At 30.4% G+C, this 20,768-nt stretch overlaps 5 protein-coding genes and 1 long non-coding RNA gene across 8 annotated transcripts; 4 read left to right on the forward strand and 2 right to left on the reverse strand.

Annotated features, from left to right (window-relative positions):
* Positions 1-36: 36 nt before the first annotated feature.
* LOC114943470 (F-box/WD repeat-containing protein 4) lies at positions 37-2,473 on the forward strand. 2 transcript variants are annotated; one of them, XM_029319107.2, is made up of 7 exons: positions 37-485; positions 753-1,049; positions 1,126-1,273; positions 1,339-1,526; positions 1,631-1,768; positions 1,879-2,026; positions 2,107-2,473. In XM_029319107.2, exons 1-7 carry the CDS (start codon positions 286-288, stop codon positions 2,296-2,298), a joined length of 1,311 nt encoding a protein of 436 aa, XP_029174940.1. In that variant the 5' UTR covers positions 37-285; the 3' UTR covers positions 2,299-2,473. The 2 variants fall into 2 exon arrangements, with proteins under 2 accessions (XP_029174940.1, XP_029174941.1); XM_029319108.2 differs by having other exon boundaries at positions 1,640-1,768.
* Positions 2,058-13,492, reverse strand: LOC114943469 (cytoplasmic aconitate hydratase). Its single transcript, XM_029319106.2, has 15 exons — positions 13,409-13,492; positions 12,665-12,757; positions 12,377-12,543; positions 12,151-12,296; positions 11,506-11,899; positions 11,116-11,287; positions 10,673-10,890; positions 5,846-6,005; positions 5,231-5,451; positions 4,802-4,958; positions 4,478-4,713; positions 4,075-4,211; positions 3,845-3,992; positions 3,445-3,611; positions 2,058-3,285 (listed from the first exon to the last, which is right to left on the reverse strand). The coding sequence occupies exons 1-15, from the start codon at positions 13,413-13,415 to the stop codon at positions 3,033-3,035; spliced, it is 2,676 nt and encodes an 891-aa protein (XP_029174939.2). The 5' UTR covers positions 13,416-13,492; the 3' UTR covers positions 2,058-3,032.
* LOC146720021 (uncharacterized) lies at positions 8,329-9,147 on the forward strand. The gene is made up of 2 exons (XR_014926228.1): positions 8,329-8,687; positions 8,992-9,147. It is a non-coding gene; the product is annotated as an uncharacterized LOC146720021 (long non-coding RNA).
* Positions 13,493-13,876: 384 nt separating the features above from the next.
* Lamtor5 (Late endosomal/lysosomal adaptor, MAPK and MTOR activator 5) lies at positions 13,877-14,995 on the forward strand. The gene is made up of 4 exons (XM_029319109.2): positions 13,877-14,104; positions 14,225-14,286; positions 14,398-14,512; positions 14,594-14,995. The coding sequence occupies exons 1-4, from the start codon at positions 14,070-14,072 to the stop codon at positions 14,655-14,657; spliced, it is 276 nt and encodes a 91-aa protein (XP_029174942.1). The 5' UTR covers positions 13,877-14,069; the 3' UTR covers positions 14,658-14,995.
* LOC114943472 (man(5)GlcNAc(2)-PP-dolichol translocation protein RFT1) lies at positions 14,838-18,209 on the reverse strand. 2 transcript variants are annotated; one of them, XM_029319110.2, is made up of 8 exons: positions 17,458-18,209; positions 17,013-17,215; positions 16,623-16,809; positions 16,239-16,526; positions 16,042-16,173; positions 15,834-15,965; positions 15,251-15,751; positions 14,838-15,169 (listed from the first exon to the last, which is right to left on the reverse strand). In XM_029319110.2, exons 1-8 carry the CDS (start codon positions 17,515-17,517, stop codon positions 15,011-15,013), a joined length of 1,662 nt encoding a protein of 553 aa, XP_029174943.1. In that variant the 5' UTR covers positions 17,518-18,209; the 3' UTR covers positions 14,838-15,010. The 2 variants fall into 2 exon arrangements, with proteins under 2 accessions (XP_029174943.1, XP_085345238.1); XM_085489112.1 differs by lacking the exon at positions 17,013-17,215 and having other exon boundaries at positions 17,458-18,208.
* eIF2Bdelta (eukaryotic translation initiation factor 2B subunit delta) lies at positions 17,441-20,513 on the forward strand. The gene is made up of 5 exons (XM_029319111.2): positions 17,441-18,987; positions 19,106-19,233; positions 19,344-19,521; positions 19,826-20,006; positions 20,301-20,513. The coding sequence occupies exons 1-5, from the start codon at positions 18,085-18,087 to the stop codon at positions 20,510-20,512; spliced, it is 1,602 nt and encodes a 533-aa protein (XP_029174944.2). The 5' UTR covers positions 17,441-18,084; the 3' UTR covers position 20,513.
* The last annotated feature ends 255 nt before the right edge of the window (positions 20,514-20,768 follow it).

A 20,768-nucleotide genomic window follows, 5' to 3' on the forward strand; every position in this document is an offset into this window, starting at 1 on the left:
TCATTAATTTTTAAATATACAATTTTTAAAAAATATATTACCCATATGTGTCTTGAAACACGTGATCCCTCTTATGACGTATCACATGATTTAGACGTATCACGTGACAGCACAAAAAAAATACAGTTTACGACGCGTTTAGGTTATATGTGAGGTGAAACTTGAAGTATATTGAAGATGTTAAAAAGAAAAAATGACGTAGCATGCGAAATTAAATCGTGATACTTCATTTCGATATGGATGCAATGAAAAAACAAAGAGGAATAAGATACGCATAATATAAAAATGACAGATACTTTATATTTGCATACCTTGCCGTACGAAGTGTTGCTACTAATTTTTGATTTTTGCGATGGTTACGATCTGCTGCGACTCAGCAATGTATGCAAGCGATTTTATGATATCGTATGCTCGGACACGGTTTGGATCAAAAAGATCAGAGGATTTCTTATTACGAATCAAATATCAGAAAGATTTCGTAGGAGGTGCGTTTGTATAGGTTATACATGAATTTAACTTAGAAATATAATATTCTTTAATAACAATAATCAAATAATTATTCAAATTAAGCATTTATTCTCTTTTGTTGTGTTGTTTTTGACACTAATATTAAGCTCCTTTTTTATGTATTTAATTAATATTAAATAAATATTTATAAGATGCACTTTAATATTTACAATCTGGAAAATCATAAATCCTTGTGATAATCCTAATATAAGGATATTTTAAAGATTACATATTTTATTTCTCAGATGTAATCCAGTATTATCATCCCCACGCACTATGTTGCGCATATCTAACAATTGGCAATATGGAAGATATAAGTGGAAAAATATAAAACCGTGTAGAGTGAATGTGATGCCATGGCTGCAAATGACAAGTAATTCTATCTGGTGGAGTGGTGGTTATCAGCTTTGTGGTTTTAAACGTAGTTCAAACTATTTTAAAAAGAAACACAATGATCATGATAATTGTTTTTATCAAAATGTGTGCGAAACAGATATTTGCAAATTTGTTCTTTATAAAAATTCCCTTATAAGTGGTCATAGGTGCGTATTTAGGTACAAATACTGTTTAAACTTTGCTTTTTTCCACAATAAACTTCTTTGCAAAAACTCTTCATAGCAATGGTGATATACAATATTGGCGAGATATATCACATGGTTATCCCAGTAGTATAAGGAAACTTAAGTGTTCTCATGCTTGCGACATTAATGGCATAGATGCAACGTCGCAAAATATTATATCAGGTTCAAATGATGGTATGATAAAGGTGAGATATTATTTGTCTAGAATGCAATTGATAATTTATAGTGTAATGTATTTGTTTCTGTTTAGATACAAAAACATGTAGATATTGAAGAAAGTAATTTTGACGAAAATGAAATTAACATAGATTTCATGGATAAAATAGACAGAGTGCGGTCGCTCGCGATTGATCCCACAGGAACGCAATTTGCTGTTGGATCGTCCGGAACTTCCATCATTCCACCACTTCATTTAATCAATATTGAAACACTTACACGGTAATATTGCAAATTAATATGGCAAATTAATTAATCGTATTACGAGATGTATGACTAGATATGATTTTGGTGTGTAGCAAACAATTTGCAACAAGCTAATACAGAGATTTCAGTTACACGATGTTCGATGAAATACGGTATCCTTGGAAATACGGTGCTGGAATATTAGACATGGTGTGGGATAATCCACATACTTTACTCACCTGTGGCTATGATACATGTGTCCGAAAATGGGATTTGAGGTAATATGTACATCCCAACTTTAATCGATCACTCAGCTTAGTTTGTGTTTCATAGACAATCTGAAACAATTTTGATTCTGGAACAATCTGTGAACAATTTATGATTTCAGAATTGAGAAATGTGTTGCTTCATGGGCAGATCCAAATGATGCAGCAATATATTGTGTTTCATCCGATTATCAATACAGTATAGTTACAGGAACACAGAATAATGGTGCAGCAGTTCTATGGGATCAGAGGAAGTGTAATTTTGTTCAGGTTCTTATTCGTTTTAAATTAAAATTATACGCATTTTGTATTTTATATATTGTCATTACAAATTTCTTCAAAAATTTTAGGTATATTTTATAAGTTTGCAAATAAATCATAGCAGTCCAATCTATTCTCTACAATTTGATAGCAATTATATGTATTGTGCTCTGGACCGATGTTTAGCCCGATTAAATTTCTCACACCAGTCGTGCAAAAAGAATGATTTCAAGCAATACTATTTACAAATGAATAATAATACCTATCGATTGTTATTGTAAAACTGTTTGATTGCATACTATTTATAATCCGATATATAGAAGATGCAAAAAATTATTCCTTTCTCTTATTTCTTGAGGAATTAATGTGTATTATATATCTTGTAAAAAATTATATAAAAAAAGAAATGATATAATTTCTAATATAGTTTTGAATAAAGTTCTGATATATATAAAATGTCATGATATATTTTGTATTTCTGTAATATATATATATATATATATATATATATATAATTAAAAAAATGGAGAGCAAATTATACTGCAACAATTTTGCAACAATTTATTATTATTGCAATACATACACAAAAGCGAAGACAATAATTTTCTCTATGCATATGTAATATAAGATAACGATTATATAAAATATAAAAAAATTCATTTTTCGAACAATACAATTTAATTTTCTCAAAGATGTTCATAATAAACTTCGCGCAACGAGTTTGAATATTAAAACCAATAAAAATAATTGGTACAATAATAAAAATTTGGTATGTTATGATATAAATAATATGCACAAATATAATTGCATTGATCGTTTTGGATGGAAAAAAAATAGTAAACAATTTGTTACAATAGTGCCTATAAATTATTGTATACTTATTTTTCCCTTGTGCATTTATGAATTTTCAAAATCTTTCTTAAAAGAGATATATTTTATATCCCAAAACCAATATATTAAGTATCTCCTTAAGTAATCTTAAAAAAAAAAATCATTTATATTCTCTTTTAAAAAATCAAAGCATTGTTCTAATCATATAATTGAGAATACCACCGTGTTTGAAATAGGTCAAATCAACTTCTGTATCGAATCGTGCGATCACATCGAACTTCTTGCCATCATCAGTGCTCACAGTAATCTTTTCTCCGGGTTGACAGTTCTCGGGAATCGCGATGTCGTATTGTTCATAACCAGTTAAACCTAAGGACTCTGCGTTTTCTCCAGGAAGATACTGCAGTGGAACAATGCCCATACCCACAAGGTTGGATCTATGAATAAATAAACGATTTTAAAGAAAAAAGTGAAAGTAAAGTAAATTTTTTTTCACAGGATTATAAACTACATTTCTTTAAAAAAAATTTAACAATTCGATGAAAATATATTCAAATTTTATCGTAAATAATTACAGTAATTCAGAGAAAATTTACCTATGTATTCTTTCATACGACTCGGCTATGACCGCTCGAATACCAAGCAGATACGGTCCCTTAGCAGCCCAATCTCTAGAAGATCCGGATCCATATTCCTTGCCAACTAGAGCAATCAGAGTCGTCCCATCCTTTGCGTATTTTTCGGCTGCATCAAATACGTCCATCTAAATAACATCAATTCTTTCTTAATTATTTGCCATCGACAAGTTTTAAAAATCCTACACGTGCAATGTAATACATGTTCTAATAATATACAAACAATAATACACACGTGCAATGTAATACATATTCTAATAATATACAAAAGAAGTAATAAATTGTATTGTTACATTAAAACTTGAAAGGTATGGTTGCGAAAATAATCGAGCCAAATTGTTGAAGTTAAACATATATATACTTCTTCGTTAGTTGGAATGTAGATTGTTCGTGGTCCCGCTTTACCAATGAATTTGTTCACCAGACGAATGTTAGCAAATGTGCCTCGTGCCATTACAGCGTCGTTCCCTCTACGCGAACCGTAAGAATTGAAATCTCTTGGTGTCAAGCTAGAAATAAAAAATATAACATTCTTAAAAATCCAGCTAATTTTCGAACGTCTCTGTCGTATCCATCGTACGTGAAACTCACCCGCGACTCGCTAGATATCTCGCCGCTGGTGAATTACGCGCGATACTACCAGCTGGACTAATGTGATCGGTCGTAACAGAATCTCCAAGATTCACGAGTACTCGCGCTCTCGTGACCGGTTTGATTTGAGGCAGCTTCTGTAAATATATACATATTCTTCATAAATATAGGAAACAGAAAATTACAATTTGTTTTAAATTACACATAAATATCGAACAATACAATCTTTTATACTAATATTGACTACTTAAATCTTGATATACAGAGATTGTTAAGAAATATAGAAAGCTAATTTCAGAAGTATGTAGATTTAGTTAAATTAATTCTTTCGAATTTTTTGAAGAAACCAAATTAAACATTAAAGTCATATAATATATAATATATAATATATAATTCTAATGACCTTTTGCAAGTTATCGAAATAAGGCGGATTTTTAATGTACGTTGAATTAACATCCCATGGATATAATTTGCCACTAGGCGCTATCAAATTCGCCCAATTGCTGCTGCCCTGTTCGATTTTACCATAAACTTCTTTGAACATAGCCGGAATGACATATTTCTGTTCTACAGCTTGAATTTCCGCCCTGGTCGGCCATATATCTCGTAAATATATCGGAGTACCGTCGGGCTTGTGACCTTAAATACATATATATATATATCTTCTGTAAATTGATTTCTTTTTCGAACATTTCTTATTTTTATCCGTAAGAATTCTGTGTCTTACCTAATGACTGCTTTTCAAAATCGAAATCTACGGTGCCGGCGATAGCATATGCTATTACTAAAAGTGGAGACGCTAGATAATTTGCTCGAGTGTTCGGATGTACTCTGCCTTCAAAATTTCTGTTACCCGATAGAACACCACAGCAAACAAGTTCATTCTGCAAAACAGAGATTTAACAATAAGCATTGCTTAAGTATGTAAAAATATTCTTGTAAAATAAATCATTTGATTTGACAAATTGTTGGTCGATTTCATAGATTTTTTCAAATCAAATAATATTTATTTTTACGATTGCAATTCTTTAAATACGACTTTGATTTTATTTAACAATTTATAGAATTATTTTTACTTTTCAGAATTCATTAAAAGATAGAACTGTCGACAACAAAATAAATAGAATTTAAATGAAATAGTTCTCGAATATCTTACTTTTTCGATAGTTTCGACAATAACATCATCAAGCGGACCGCTGTTTCCAATACAGGTCATACATCCATAACCCACGATATCGAATCCCAACTTTGTTAAGTACGGGATTACTCCGCTTTCTTCAAGATAATAAGTCACGACTCCGGAACCAGGTGATAATGATGTTTTTATATACGGCTCGACATTTAAACCAGCTTCTACTGCTTTTTTAGCAAGAAGACCTGCATCAAATAAATATTATATATCCTGATTCACACATGGCACTTAAATTTAAATTTTAAAATAAAAAAACTTTTTTATGTACTAATAATAATAAAAGAATAATCTTTAAATAATATTGCTAATAAACTTTCATGTAAAGATACAATTATAAATAAAATATTCTTTTTTTCTCGCTTATAGCAATATTTTTCTTATTCTAATCTCAATGTTTTATCAAGAGGTGTTTTCGAGATAAAAAGAATATATTAAAATGTAGAAAAAATATACAAGATGCGACGAAGCTTTTGCATCAACGTAATAAATTGTAAAATATATCGATTATTAAGATATCAAGTGTGTATTAAATTATATTTTAATTTTTCTGATTAAATCCACATAAAATTTATAGCGTACCTGCGCCAAGCATAACACTTGGGTTGCTAGTATTTGTACAACTGGTAATCGCCGCTATGACCACCGAACCATGTTTCAACTTGTAATCTTTTCCTTCATACTCAAATTTTACCATAGTATTTACCTTTTCCGGAGTTAAACCGTAGCCCTTGAATCCTATCTGAAATTTAAAAAATCGTCATTTCATATCTTTAACATCAGTGAAATTTAAATAACCTTAGGCATAAAGAATTTTGTTTTATCTATTTCTTAAGTATGCAGTCGTTAAGCTTCGAAAAAAAATTCATTTTATCTTATGTGCAGTGATATTTACAATTAGTTTCTTATCAATTTATCTAATGGAAAAACTCATTAGCAGCTAATGAAGTCTAAAATCATCTACAGTTAAAAGTAAAGGAACGTTTAACTGAATGAAAGAAAAAATACTAGATTGAACATATTTTATTGTAAAGTTGCGATATTATCAGACATTTATTAAAATTATACGTCTGTATTAAATAAGTAATAAATATAGTAATATTCAAGTCATCCAAGTAAAATAATAAATATTCATAATATAAAGAATTTGTTAACGTTAATTTATGTAAAAAATTTATTTTTTAAATAAAATTAAATAATGTTATAAATAAAAACAACATATAGGGGCCATAAATCATTAAAAAAGCATTTAATATTCTATCTTGTAGCTTTTGTTCTTGTTTTACTCGTTTCCTAATTTATCCTCCTTTAAATGAATTTTCTCCCAAAAGACATGATAAAATTTATAAACAACTGTAAGCTAAGAATCGCACAAGATGATACTTCTTGTGTTATTTAGCAACATATGTTATTGTTCCAAACCATTCTGATAGTTTCACCTTACAAATTCGGCGGAGTTCAACGAGCGAACGTAACAGCGAGCTAACGTTGTGATATAGAAATTCATTGTCCTGTAAACGATTTGCTGAAGAAGCAAAATGGGTTTGCAACGATCTTGAAGCAATCGCAAGGTCTATGACCGCGTGCATTTAACACGTGTCACGATTCAATAACGATGATTTCTCATGTCTCTTATCTTCTCAAAAAAAGAAATAATAAAGAAAAAAATGTTATTAAGTATTTAAAAAATAATAATTGCATCTTAAGATAAGAACACAAAATAATATAGATATTAATAACAAATTCAAAAAGTGTGCATTTTTATGTGAACAAGTCGTATTTTAATTTATAATTATATGTATATCAAACAATAATTTTATTCATCTTATTATATTTGTTGTTTTAATACTATTTTTACTTTGAGAAAGTTTGGAAAGTATAATCACAATTATTAATTTTATTATTATGTCAATTAAATTTTATAAAAAATTATCTTTCAGCCAAAATTTTCTATCGGTTTTTGTAAATGTATCTCTTTCTTTATCGACTCTAAGTATTGTGCCTTAATGAGAAATCCGAGCTATCTCTATATACCAGCATACATGTCAAACGATGGCTCGTTTGCAATGAAATGTGTGAGCTTTGCAAAACGAACGTAGGTAGTAGGATGTTGTATCAGCAATTTCAACGCGAGTCTGAATATACGTCTTCCAGAACTTATGCGAAGTGCGATCAAAGACTCTTGTCTTCTCCGACGAAGCGGACGGATCGATCGATCAACGGTACGTGTACAAATTATATCTTTTCCCTCATAAATTGTTAAGTGCCACATTCACATTCTCTTAAGTTCCAAAGGATAAAAGAAAGTAACGTGTTATACAAGAAGAGTCCAGCAATCTCTATCAAACATATTGAAAAATTCAAGTTGTAAGCTGATTTTATGCTGCGATTATTCTTTTATAAATGCATTGAATATTATATATAAATCTGTAATAAATTCTTAACATTCGCAAATAAAAATATAACGTAATCTGGTGTTAATTAATTTTGTTGCTTAAGAAAAATTAAATCTTGTACTTTCTCTCTAGCTGCTGATTTTAAAAACCAACAATAATGCAGCTAATAATAATTAATTAGTTTTATCGTATAATGATGAGTGTTTTATAGATGCTGAAAATGCATATTCATTAGTGACGAAATAATGACATATTTCTATTAATGACTTGAAATGAAAATATCATGTTCTAAATCTATGAAATGAAAAGTTTTCATTTTTTTAAATTAAAACATATCAAAGGATATACGAAATCATAATTTATATTTTTTAAATATTTTTACACTACTCTTATCTTCACACGAAGAGATGTTGCTTTTGGAAACATTAAAATTAAATATTTTTACATTTATCACACACATATGTATTACATATGTAAAGCATGTGTCAGGAAAAATCATTTTAATTTAAAACTTCAAATTAATTTTAAATTCCATTAAAGTTTATTTAACTGATAAATAATGTTTTTAATATTTATAAAAATTTATAACTTTCTAATAATTTAATTTTTCGAGTTAAACTCGACATTTTTGATATAAAAAATCTGCCAATCTAAAAATTTGTCATTATTTCTATATATTACTAATATATAAATGTATAGTGAAAAGTATATAAAATATATCTCTTATCGCGATTTTTTTTAATCAACCCCGATCGTTTTCGATTCTAAATCCAACTGCAAAGAAGAATTAAATTTAAGGAAAGCACTTTGATTCATTTGGATGAGTTTCTTCAGCAAGTATGACTTGTCATAGGCCAGGTAACACGATGCCAATGTTGAATATTTTGAATAGAAATCGATCGATACGTTCTTGCACAATCGTAAACACGTATTGTTTCGATCCGTTGAGCGATCATTTACCGTGGTTCGCCTATTGGATCAAGACCATCAATCTGACCAAGAGACCACCTTTTCTCAATAATCGTGAGGTAAATATAATAATAATCGATATATATATAATTATTTAATAAATAGTTTACGTAATTATATATGTATATATAGCACTATTTTTTTACAAACTCTTTGTCTAGAAAGCAAATTTAAAAATATTCTTAACGTAATATCTAATGTTGCAAAAAAACCGCGAAGTAATATTTAATTTAATATATTAAAACAATTTTAAAATACTTAAACTTTTATTAAAGCTTTAATTTTTTTTCAATTTCCAGTAAAAATTTCTAAACAGTTTGATGATTAATCGTAGCTTCAAATTCAACTTCTCATTGGTTTCAGATATCGTCGTTTTTGGTAGGGACCTAGTAGAAGGGAGGCCCATTAATAAAAGGGCTCAACAAATATAAAGAAGTCAGTTGAATAGTTGACTAGTTGTCCGTCACAAACTCATCGAGCAATAGTAAGTTTTTCTTATATCTGCAATATTCTTAAATTTAAAATAGTTTTGTTAAGAAAATTTTGTATAGTTTATCGAAATTGTTTTACGCTTCTAAACACAAAGAGTTTGTATCTTTTAATTAAACTAGCTTGAATTAGTTTACTTTCTTTCTCTCTAACTTAAATATATATCTGTTTCACATTTTCATATAGAAAGTATATAGAAAGTATGGAAAAATCACTGATCAATAATTTCTTTACATCCTATATAAACGAGTTTAATGAAAAATTCATATAATTTTGTGCTATTCAATATCTTATTGTGTATATGTGCCTACACCACTTTAGGATATTCTTTCAAACTGGATCGAGATAAAAATTGAAGAAATCTTTCTCTGTGAATCAATAAAGGCGATTATATTGTTGGATGTGATCATATCCGGTAAAGAAAAAGTAATAAAAACCTTCACCGGGTAATGATTGCATCCAATATTAGATCCCTACACTTCTCTGGTGTGCTTAAAATATCTTATTTTCATTTTCATCATCTGTATCATTTTCAAAATTCTTGACATGGAGACGAATATTGATCTGGTGCGCACATAGTAAGAATTTGTGACTAGATCATATACTCGTCTTTAATGACAAGAGATAATCCTCGCCTGAAGATTCATCGTTCGGGACATACCTCACGTGTCTTGTTCAATTATCTTTGGTGATCTAACTATATGCTGAATAATCGAAATATCATAAAGCTAGATCAGCAAAGCTTAAATGTTCGAGATATAGAAACATAGGACTTTAATCAACGATTGTGTGAATAACGACATGCTTTTCACAGCAATTTAATATTAATGCTGCTAAAATATGCGAAATTAGTATATATTTCTTTATCGCGAGTTTGTTTTATCGTATTATTAACATATCAGTTTATTGTATGAGTTGATCTAGAAAAATTGTTGATATTCTCTTAAAATGAATGTGTAAAAGCAAACGCATTCGATTACTGAATTTGTACATTACACTAGGGACTAAATAAATTTAGGAATTGAGTAACTGCTTATGTTTTTTAGATGATAGAGTCTAAAGGAACTTTTACTGTGATATGTTCAAATAAAATAATCATATCACAGTAAATGTTTCATCATTCTCTGTCAAACATTCTCTTCTCCTTTAACAAATTTTTTTCACAGAGAAAAATAGCGTTTAAACTTTATAATCGGCAGGACAGAGGTACAACGCGCGAGATGGATATAATCCAGTTTGGCTAATATTTATATTGTCACTGGGTAATATTCGTCCCTTGCATGTACTAACTAATCGTCTTTCCTGGAAAGCGTTAATTCTACATCGTCGATAGGTGTGTAATATTATATCGTTATGTATGTGTATGCAACTTATTAAATTATTAAGTATAAAGAAATATGTCTGAATATATTAGATTAGATCTAAATATATCAGAATATATCAGAATGGAGATAAAAATAAATCTGCTTGATAGAGAGTGCAATATACATTTTCACGCAAGAATATTTAAGAATACTTGTTTACGAGACAGTTTCTGAAATCTATTTGCTCTCACCTTGTTTACGAGACAGTTTCTGAAATCTATTTGCATGTCGGAGACTGAAACTCTATCGTGCGGTCTTTTAGGTCCGCTGACGCTTGAAACTACAGTGCTCAAGTCCAAAGTGACCACTTCCGAGAAGATTGGATCCTGACTCGCGTCATCGTAATTCCTTAGCATGCGTACGCTTCTAAGATACTTCTCAATTCGATTAATATGTTCATCTGATCGACCTGTATAGAGAAAATACTTGTAGATTTGCATATATAAAAAAATTCTAGGCTAATCGTAAAAAAAAGTTTATATCGTTATCTTTTTGTATTTTTAATTAATATGTTTCATTTTTAATTAAATTTTAATTAGTATTATATTAATATAACTAATACTTAATTAATAAAATATAATTATATCCATTTATTTATATCGATATTTAATCTTTTATAGTACAAAAAATTTACCTGTTTGTTTGAGATATGCTAAACTTTGTTCATCTACTGCAAAGAAGCCTACGGTTGCTCCATATTCTGGACACATATTAGATATAGTAGCACGATCCGCAATACTTAATTGCGATACTCCCGACCCAAAGAATTCAACGAATTTTCCAACCACTCCGACTTGTCGCAAATTCTGCAAGTATATATAAAAATATATGCTCATTCTGATTGTTTCATTATCATGCCATTAATATTAAATATTCAATTGTAAACTACCTACACACACAATTATAACATTAAAAATAATAAATTATATTGTAAACGTTAATAACATTATATAAAATATCAAGATAAATATATTAAAACAAACAAAAAAATCTAAATTCATAATTAGCTAAAAAGAAATTTTACCTTTGTAATTGTAAGAACAAGATCAGTGGATGTAGCATACTGATTCAATACACCCTCCAATTTATATCCTACAACTTTTGGTATCAACATAGAAATTGCTTGACCAAGCATAATAGCTTCTGCTTCAATCCCACCAACTCCCCATCCAAGCACACCGAGACCATTGACCATAGTAGTGTGAGAATCAGTACCGACTACACTGTCAGGATACAGAAGATTGTTGAAATCAAATACTACTCTTGCCAAATATTCCAAATTCACTTGATGAATGATACCACTTCCAGGTGGTACAATTAACATATTTTCAAATGCCTTTGCACCCCATTTGAGAAACAAAAAGCGTTCCTTGTTTCTCTCAAATTCAAGTTCTTCATTCTTTTTTAAGGCATCAGTACTGAAATATGCAATAATATTCAGATTAATTCAATCATATTATCATTAGGTGATGTAAACTATAGAATTGAATATCCCTGTTTTTTATTTATCTTTTTTGCAATGTTATCAAATGTATTATGTAAAACATGTTTGCTTATATAATATTGTAATAATGTTCAAGTTCAAGTTCATATACTGATAACCTTTTCCTCTTTGTAGAAACGTTATCATCAAATATCAAATTATGATTGATAGAGCAGTGAACTTTACCTTCTTATAAAATCGACTTGTATCGAATGATCGATCACAAGATCAGATGGACAGACTGGATTAATTTTATCAGGATCACCACCAAGTTTCTTCACAGCATCTCTCATTGCAGCAAAATCCACGACTGCTGGTACTCCAGTAAAGTCCTATTTATAATATAACAATAACAATAATAAGTATATCTCTTATATACTGCTGAATAAAATCTAAAAATTGTACTCCTTACTTGTAATATGACTCTTGCTGGTTTAAAAGCCACTTCAACTCCATCTTGGACAGCTTGATTGTTTTCCCAATCCAAAATTTTCTCAACATCACTTTTTGTTACTTGAAAGTCATCGCAATTACGTACAGCACTTTCCAAGAGAACTCGAATAGAGAATGGCAGTCTGTCTGAATAACAGAAATTAAAATATACAATTTAAATATAATTAAATATACTATACAATTGAAATATATAATTTATTTATATGCATAAAACATTCCAAAGTAATAAATAAGCAATTTATTTTACCATATTTTGTCCCAAAACTGCCAATATCATAATATTGGCATTCTTTTTGTCCAATTTTAATGGATTTTAGTAGATGCTTATAAGGATTTATCCCTAAAATAATAGAAATATTGTTTTTCATTAAAAAGTTTAAACAGAAGAAAATATACAATTGTTATTGTGGCACTTTTTAATTAAAATAAATATTACAATATAAAAAATTAAGATGGGAAAAATTAATAAACTTTTATATATTTAAAATATATCTATTGTATTTTTTTAAAAGATTTATTTTAATATTGCATTTAATGTTTATTTCATATGTAAAAAGTATAGTTATATATATAATAAATATTAAAAAAATTATAATAAGTTTTTACATAGAGAAAAGGATGAAAAAATTTAAATATTGAAACTTATATTTTTATGTTGCAACACTTTAAAACATCCATAAATTTATGTTCCAATAAAGTATATAACATTATAACATTTTCACACTATGAAATAACTTAAACTTTTTAAACAATAAACTTTTTTGAATATGTATTACATTTTTTATATGTTGCAATTTCAATTGAAACCTACATATAAATTTAATTCTATTAAATTCGAATACTATTAGTGAAAAAGTGCAAATTAATACTTTTCATGGCAACAAATTAATTTAACATAATGACGCAGCAATAATAAATCCATCTTTTTCAATAGTTTGTGTTTTTTTCAATAAAATAATAGCAACAAATAAGTTCACATCTTCTTACTTACCAGCCATGATTGTCACTGCACAAGTCACGTCCACGTCTCACGTCGGCCCCGTCGTGCGTATATAACGTTTTATACCGGGTGTCTTATAAAATACTTACGTCGCGCCCACTGATAAAAACAAACGGAATCGTTCAGGATATAATTCTTTCCACGATTTTTGTCGCGCAAAAAACTATTGTATTCTTTATTTTTAATTTTTCCACACAGATTTAAATGTTTTATTTTTTAGAATCGAGATTCAGAATAATACGAAAAAAATACGATGTAATAAAACACGAGACTATATTATAGGCACTTGATTACAGAATGTGGTCCCTCTCAGAAATAAATTTATTTCGAAATTAATTCAACGCTCGTGAATAATTTATTCGTACAATACAATATGTTTCGCAATGTAACGGAAGGAAAGGGTAAAGTTCAAATTACCAGACAAAACAACTGCATTAAAGCCCACTCGGTATATAATCGCCTGAGAGGATCACGTGGTACCATAATATCTACATGTGTATGTGTGTATTCGCGACAAATCGTATCGTGAACTGTCATTGAAGGTTAGCTGAAACACGTAAACGTAAATAACAAGCTAAATATAGTGATAACGCGATTATTTTTCAACAAATCGTGGTAATTTCGAACGAAAATAACTACTAAAATATCGAGAATGGAACGAAATTTGGTTAAAACGTTGGATGACACGTAAGTTGTACATTGTAGTACATGTACTTACAGCTTGTATTAAATAATCTCAATAATATGAATTTCTTAAATTTTCTTTTTTTTTAATTATTTAACGAATACTATATATTAATTTTTCAGATATACTAAGGAAGGCATCGTTGGCTGTATTTTGGTAGATCATTCTGGTCTCTGCTTAGGAGGTAATAAGTTATTAAAAAATAATATAAATGGACCACATACAGAAAAAGTCTAGAAATTTATAAATATAAAGTTGACAAAATCAGAATGCAAGATTATAAAAATTTTTACAGTTAAAGGTGATGCATCAAGTGACAGCGCGGGATTGATAGCAGCTATATCAGGTCTAGTTGCAAAATTAGAGCCCAAGTCTAAAGCACCAATTATATCCCTTCAAAATGACAGCAGGTAAACTCTCATGATATTAATAATTTAAAATAAAAATTTTTAACAATGAATATTATTACATCAACTGCAAATTATTTTCAGGCAGTGTATCATATATCGCAAGGGTCCTGTAGTTGGTGCTGTATATAAAGATATATCAACTTGAAACAATTATTCTTGTTAAATACCTGGAACTTACTTATATCTGAAATTAGATGTATTTAGGAATATTTTGTTTAATAAGTTTTATAAGTTGAATATACGAATTAATAAAAAATTTTAATAAATGTAAATATAATTTGTCATATATGGAGGGATTTGTAATTAATTATACATAACTATAAAATTATATAGAAAATAAATATTTGTATATTATACTTTTTCAACATTTATAATAAGCTCCTATGTAATGTAATGAGTCTATTGCATTACAACACAGAGTTTGTGTATCATTGGTGTCCTATACACGTAAATCATAAATAAAATCATTTATTTAATTTACAATTAGCTTAAAAATTTTTAATCGCTCTTTCCCTGTTTGCTTCTTCTTTTGTACCATTTGTTTATAGCAAGCCTGAGCAATTCGTGATTTTCGTATAGCCACGATGCAAATACAATTAGGAACATTATTATTCCAATGAATAGATGCAATATTTTTTCAGCTGGGAAGAAGTAAGCCTATAAGAGAAATAGAGAAAAAATGGACATTAAATTGAAATAATCATAGATGTATACAGAAAATTAAAACAGATATTTTACGTGTGATAAATTAGTAATGAATGCTGCAACTAGTAGAGACGCGGAGAACATAGGCCTCGGTACTAATCCGCGTAGAGGATGATATATCGTGTCTCGATGTCTTCTATTGATGAACGTCGCCGAATGTATGATTCTTAGGCTCATATTTACGCAGTTGCCGAAAATAAAACCAACTGGACCAAACCACATGGCGAACAGATACGATGCGCCAAGAAACGCGATAGATTCGTAGACCATAATTACATTGCTCTTATTTATAGTCACACTGTCAGCTGTTGCATTAGTGTAACATTCTGTCACACCATTAATTCCCAACAGTAATACGGCAAGACAGTGCGCTCTTAGCAGAAGGACGGGTAAAGGTAAGGTCAGTTTCGAGCCACCGTACAACCAGAGTAATGTGCTTGAATAGGACTGACCGAATACTAGAACAATCAGACCAATAGATGTGACAATGGAACACAAATGTGTCAACACATTCACACTCTCTTGTACATCCGCCTGAAAATATCATAGTTAAATATTTATATTTATAAACAGATATATGTTAAATATATTATCTCTTATAAAAATTGTAACTCACTGCATTTTGCTCAGATATCGGTTTGTCTCTCTTTACTATCTGTGTAAAATAAAAATATCCACTTTCCTCGATTGGACGGAAAATAAATCTAGCAGCTAATGAGCCCAAATTATTTACAATCTCATAAGTACCCTTAAAAAAAAAGATAAAAGTTCATGATATTGAAAACAATACTATAATATATGTATGTATTAATTTATAAATGTACCTGTTCTGTGAATGTTAATACTGGCATTATAGTCATAATCAATCTTTCGCCTTCCGTTAGAATTTGCTTTAGTATTCCTTGCCTGAAGAAGCTCCATGTAAGAATAGTTAATTTTTTATCAAGATACGAGTCCTACAAAATAACTATTGTATTGTTCTTAAAGAATGATGTGACAATGCGATTACATTTTTACATACGTTATTCACCAACTGACCAGGTAAAAAGTCCCTCACAGTGCAAAAGGGAAACTCTCTTACCACAAAACTCTCATCATTACTATCTCTCAAAGACATTCTTCGTTTCTGTGTACATTTATTCAACTTTGCAATATGATAGTGAAAGTACACATAGTGACTAGTTGTATAAAATATTGCTGCAATCAATTGAGCTGTGCCAAATGCAAATAATGCATTCTCTGGATGATATAATATTAATGGGACAAATGTCATAGTACGAATAGCAATCATAATCGTGTCCAGAATTATCTAAAAGAACAAATACATAATATGTGAAAGATTTGCATTTCTTGAAAGATTACATATTTTTTGTTGTATTGCAATTTTTTTCAATATTTTTCTTACTTTAAGTCTAACAAACAGAAATGCGTTTGCAACTAATTGAACAATTAAGGAAGACAATTCTATGATGCACGATAGTCCAACTGCCCAAACTGCAAACGTATAATATGGTGGTAATGCTTCTGTAGTAGAGAGCAAGAATAACCAAATGTATCCAAATAGGAAAGACATCACACAACATATGGGTACTCTAGAAAATATTAATTAAGTTGTATAATTTTATTGAATGGCTAAACAAACAGGGAGAAACAAGTTGACTCTAATTAATAATAATAAGAAAATAATGCATATATTGAGATGGGGAGAAGAAAAAAAATTGCATAAATACAATAAAATTCTTGGAGGAGTTGTTAATAATTTGTTATATATGGGACAAGATGGCAAGAAACTAACGTCAGCCAGAGTAAATTCACAACTTGAGCCCAATTATGCTCTGCTGTATTAGTCAGACATGCTTTCATGAATGGTTCTCGTGATAGAAACAGTATCATAGATTCCAGCAACAACAGTCTCACGTTAATAACACCTAAGACAGCTTGACCTACATGCCGGACGACAAAGGCATTCAAGAAAAACGTGACACAGCGACAGAATATCTGGAAGAAGTTTTAATCTCTCTAAAATTTTATATAATACAGAAACATATATATATATATATATATATATATATATTAATTGCAATTAATATAGAGAAAGTAATGCATGTATTAAGAGTGGGAGAGGGAGGAAATAAAAAATTTGCATAAATACAATAAAATTCTTGGAAAAGATTCAAGGGACAGCATAACTTGTTATTTATAATCAGAAACTCTCTGATGATATTTTATCGTCGTTATACCTGAAATATAATGCTGAAAGAGGCATTCTCCAGGCTGCTCGTCAGAATATTTCGCCGCATTTTTAAGCTGATCCGATTGGAAAAGCATGAATATTTCGAGATTCCCGCCGAAACGTCAACGAAACGTCAAAGCAAGTACAGAAAGGTTATGTGTCAATAAAATGATAAAATATAAAATTACATTCCTCATTCATCTCTCTTCGATTTTAATTATCGGAGGTAATAATTGAAAGAAGGGACTCTCACGAAATCTTTCTCGTTCGAGAATACAACGAGAAAAATAAAAGGTTAGTCGAGTTGCATGACACTTTGTAAATCGCAACATATGCTCCGAATCCCAGATCGAAGACGTGTAATAACTTTTCAAGGAATCTTGACGTCGAGCTGACTGCTGAATAATAATTACAAACGGGTTTTATTATAATCAGAGAGATAATTATCGGGTTCTAACACGTCTTAAACGACCGATGTTAGTTTGCTCTCGAGTTCGAGAGGGCGGCGCTGAAATTAACCTTCAAGTTTCTCCGAAGAAGAAAGTTTGGTACATACACGTTGGTTTTTTTTTGCGCAACAATATACAGATGAATATAACCCTTTTTCTCTCGCAACGGCCACGTGAAGACAAAAATGAATTTTCCGCAAAAGACGAGGGAGGAGATCAAAGCGGAGCGCGAGGCGAAAAAGGCCGCCAAGGCGGCTGCCAAAGCGTCGAAGGGAAAACCTGGTAAGGTAGCGAACAATAGTGTCAAGCCTCAACCAGCATCTTCGCTGACCAATTGTCAGATTCCGGAAAAAAATCTAGAAGAAGAGGTAGCGAAGAAAAATGATAATAAAGTAGCAGAACCGGGTGTCAAAGGTGAACTCCTCGTAGCCAATTGTGATACCTTGAAAAAGGATTCAAGGACGAACTCGACGAGGGAAGCGTCCAAGGAAAACCTGCTTCAGACTTCGGATCCTGCTTCCGAGGATAAGAGCAAGGAAAAAAGCAAGGCCGAGCTTCGCGCGGAACGAAGAGCTAAGCAGGAAGCTCAGAGAGCTGCGAAGCAGCAACAACAAGAACAACAATCATTATCAAAGGACAATAGCAGAACTAAAGCGCCTGTTAAATGCGTGGAGACGGTATCCGAGTGCGCGGTGACGAAGGATGTTGGAAAAAGTGCAATTAAAGAGGACCCGCATCAGCTTAGTTTGTTCAAACATTTATATCATGAGAGAAAAAACTCGCGGATCGACGTGGCTCCTGTCAACTCGAGTATACATCCGGTAATAGTTAGACTAGGCATTCAGTACGCTAGTAAAGTTATCGTAGGCAGCAACGCGAGATGCGTCGCGCTCCTGGCTGCTGTCAAACAGGTGGTCCAGGACTTCGAGAAACCGGCCCAGGCAGATTTCGTGCGAGGCCTCGAGACGTGTCTGCAACAATCCCTGGCGTACCTTCGTCATTGCAGACCCCTGGCTGTCTCCCAGCAAAATGCTATGCGTCACCTCAAGTGGCAAATGACACGGTTCTCATCGTTGTCTGATGAAAATGTAAATAAGTATTTGCATCAGCTTTTCATTGAAAACAAAGATAGATAGAACAATTTGAATTATTACTTATGTTTCTCATGTTTAGCATTTAATAATTTAATGTTTGATTTCTTTCCAGGTAAAAAGCAAATTACAAAACATAATAGACACCTACATTTCGGAGCAGATTCAGCTGGCTGATAAAGCAATATCGATAACGATACGAGAAAAAATCTCAAATGGAAATGTTATTTTAACTTATGGCTAGTAAGTATTCAGATTAGTTATCAGTCATTTACATGATTTAAGTTTCTTATTCCTACAGATTTCTGTTATTGTTTCTATAAATGATATAATCTTCTGACATATAATTTCAGTTCATCCTTAATTCACAAGATATTAATAGAAGCACATGCTGCTGGCAAACAGTTTCGCGTAATCGTGGTTGATGGTAGACCGTGGTTAGAGGGAAAGGAACAGTTGAGGCGTTTAGTAAAACATGGAATTGAGTGCTCGTATATATTGATCAATGCTCTCAGCTTTATCATGCCAGAAGTATATAGATATATAAATGCAGTTGACTAAAGAATATATTACTATAGTTTAAATCTATAGTTGCTTTTCCATGTAGATCAAAACTCAGATAAATCCCACTTTTGTCTTTCTTCAACATCCATGTTAAAGAAAAACAGAAGTGAGATTTAGCTGAGTTTTGATATAAATGAAAAACATATATATATATATATACATTCATAAAAAGTACGTAATTTGGATTTTTTTTAAATATGGATTCGAGATAATTTAAAAATTAATTGTTTCAATAGTTTTCACTTCATTAATTTATTATTTCACTGTTCAGGTTAGTAAAGTTTTTCTTGGTGCCCATGCGATATTAGCCAATGGAGCGGTGATGTCAAGAGCAGGAACTGCACAAGTCGCTCTGATAGCAAAGGCCTTCAATGTACCTGTTTTAGTAGCTTGCGAGACACATAAGACATGCGAACGGGTGCAAACTGATTCTATTGTTTACAATGAATTAGGTAAGCAATGAAGTTTTGTTATTGCAGTTATATATTCTAATTATGTAATATAAATACACAAAAGTTGTATATTACACACAATTATATCGCAACTTTTATATATTAGAATTATTAATATTGTGTAATAGTTGATTACGTTGTACACATTAAAATTATTGTGTCTATAAAATATTTGATAATATATTGTTTTTCAAGAATAATAATTGTTCTTTAATATCTGTTTGCTTAATTATTAAACTTTTTCATTAACAATGCATCTCGGATTCATTTTATTCAATGTTTTTTTCATTTTAGGTAACGCAGACGAGCTCGTGAACCATTATTCAAACGACAAATCAAAAAGGTCTTTGCTCTCGAATTGGCGAACGAAGAAGTCGTTAAATCTTTTAAACATTACATATGATGTGACTCCGGCCGATCTCGTAACGGCCGTCGTCACTGAATTGGCAATTCTGCCATGTACTAGTGTTCCTGTGATTTTACGAATTAAACCTTCTGAAATTTAAATACATGTTTCTTTAAAAAAAATTTTTTTTTTTGTAATATTTGAAAAAAGTTAACAGCTATTGGAATTGCTTGAAAGTACAACTACACGGATATATAATGTATTTAATCCACTAATATATATTTATTATAATTATAATAATTATAATAAATATATTTAATATAATTATATTTAATACAATAATTATATTAATTGATCAATAATAGTAATATATGACAAATTAGTACGATTTATATATACGACATTATTATATATTG

The sequence above is a fragment of the Nylanderia fulva genome, unplaced genomic scaffold (assembly GCF_048542155.1).
Source record: "Nylanderia fulva isolate GAGA-0341 unplaced genomic scaffold, ASM4854215v1 Scaffold8, whole genome shotgun sequence".
NCBI classification, from domain to species: Eukaryota; Metazoa; Arthropoda; class Insecta; order Hymenoptera; family Formicidae; genus Nylanderia; species Nylanderia fulva.

Bases quoted from the DNA above. Each gene is read 5' to 3' on its own strand.
- LOC114943470 (XM_029319107.2), top strand. From the start codon at position 286: ATGACAGATACTTTATATTTGCATACCTTGCCGTACGAAGTGTTGCTA. The intron at 486-752 runs GTGCGTTTGTAT...TTTATTTCTCAG, and splicing joins TCAGAAAGATTTCGTAGGAG to ATGTAATCCAGTATTATCAT. The intron at 1,769-1,878 runs GTAATATGTACA...TTATGATTTCAG, and splicing joins GTCCGAAAATGGGATTTGAG to AATTGAGAAATGTGTTGCTT.
- LOC114943469 (XM_029319106.2), bottom strand. The intron at 11,900-12,150 runs GTAAAGTTCACT...TGCATATTTCAG, and splicing joins CAAGTCGATTTTATAAGAAG to TACTGATGCCTTAAAAAAGA. The intron at 4,714-4,801 runs GTAAGACACAGA...TATGTATTTAAG, and splicing joins TTTTGAAAAGCAGTCATTAG to GTCACAAGCCCGACGGTACT.
- Lamtor5 (XM_029319109.2), top strand. From the start codon at position 14,070: ATGGAACGAAATTTGGTTAAAACGTTGGATGACAC. The intron at 14,287-14,397 runs GTAATAAGTTAT...AAATTTTTACAG, and splicing joins TTCTGGTCTCTGCTTAGGAG to TTAAAGGTGATGCATCAAGT. The intron at 14,513-14,593 runs GTAAACTCTCAT...AATTATTTTCAG, and splicing joins TCCCTTCAAAATGACAGCAG to GCAGTGTATCATATATCGCA.
- LOC114943472 (XM_029319110.2), bottom strand. From the start codon at position 17,517: ATGCGGCGAAATATTCTGACGAGCAGCCTGGAGAATGCCTCTTTCAGC. The intron at 17,216-17,457 runs GTATAACGACGA...AACTTCTTCCAG, and splicing joins CTTTCAGCATTATATTTCAG to ATATTCTGTCGCTGTGTCAC. The intron at 15,966-16,041 runs GTACATTTATAA...TTTTTTTTTAAG, and splicing joins TATTAACATTCACAGAACAG to GGTACTTATGAGATTGTAAA.
- eIF2Bdelta (XM_029319111.2), top strand. From the start codon at position 18,085: ATGAATTTTCCGCAAAAGACGAGGGAGGAGATCAAAGCGGAGCGCGAG. The intron at 18,988-19,105 runs GTAAATAAGTAT...ATTTCTTTCCAG, and splicing joins CATCGTTGTCTGATGAAAAT to GTAAAAAGCAAATTACAAAA. The intron at 19,234-19,343 runs GTAAGTATTCAG...ATATAATTTCAG, and splicing joins GTTATTTTAACTTATGGCTA to TTCATCCTTAATTCACAAGA.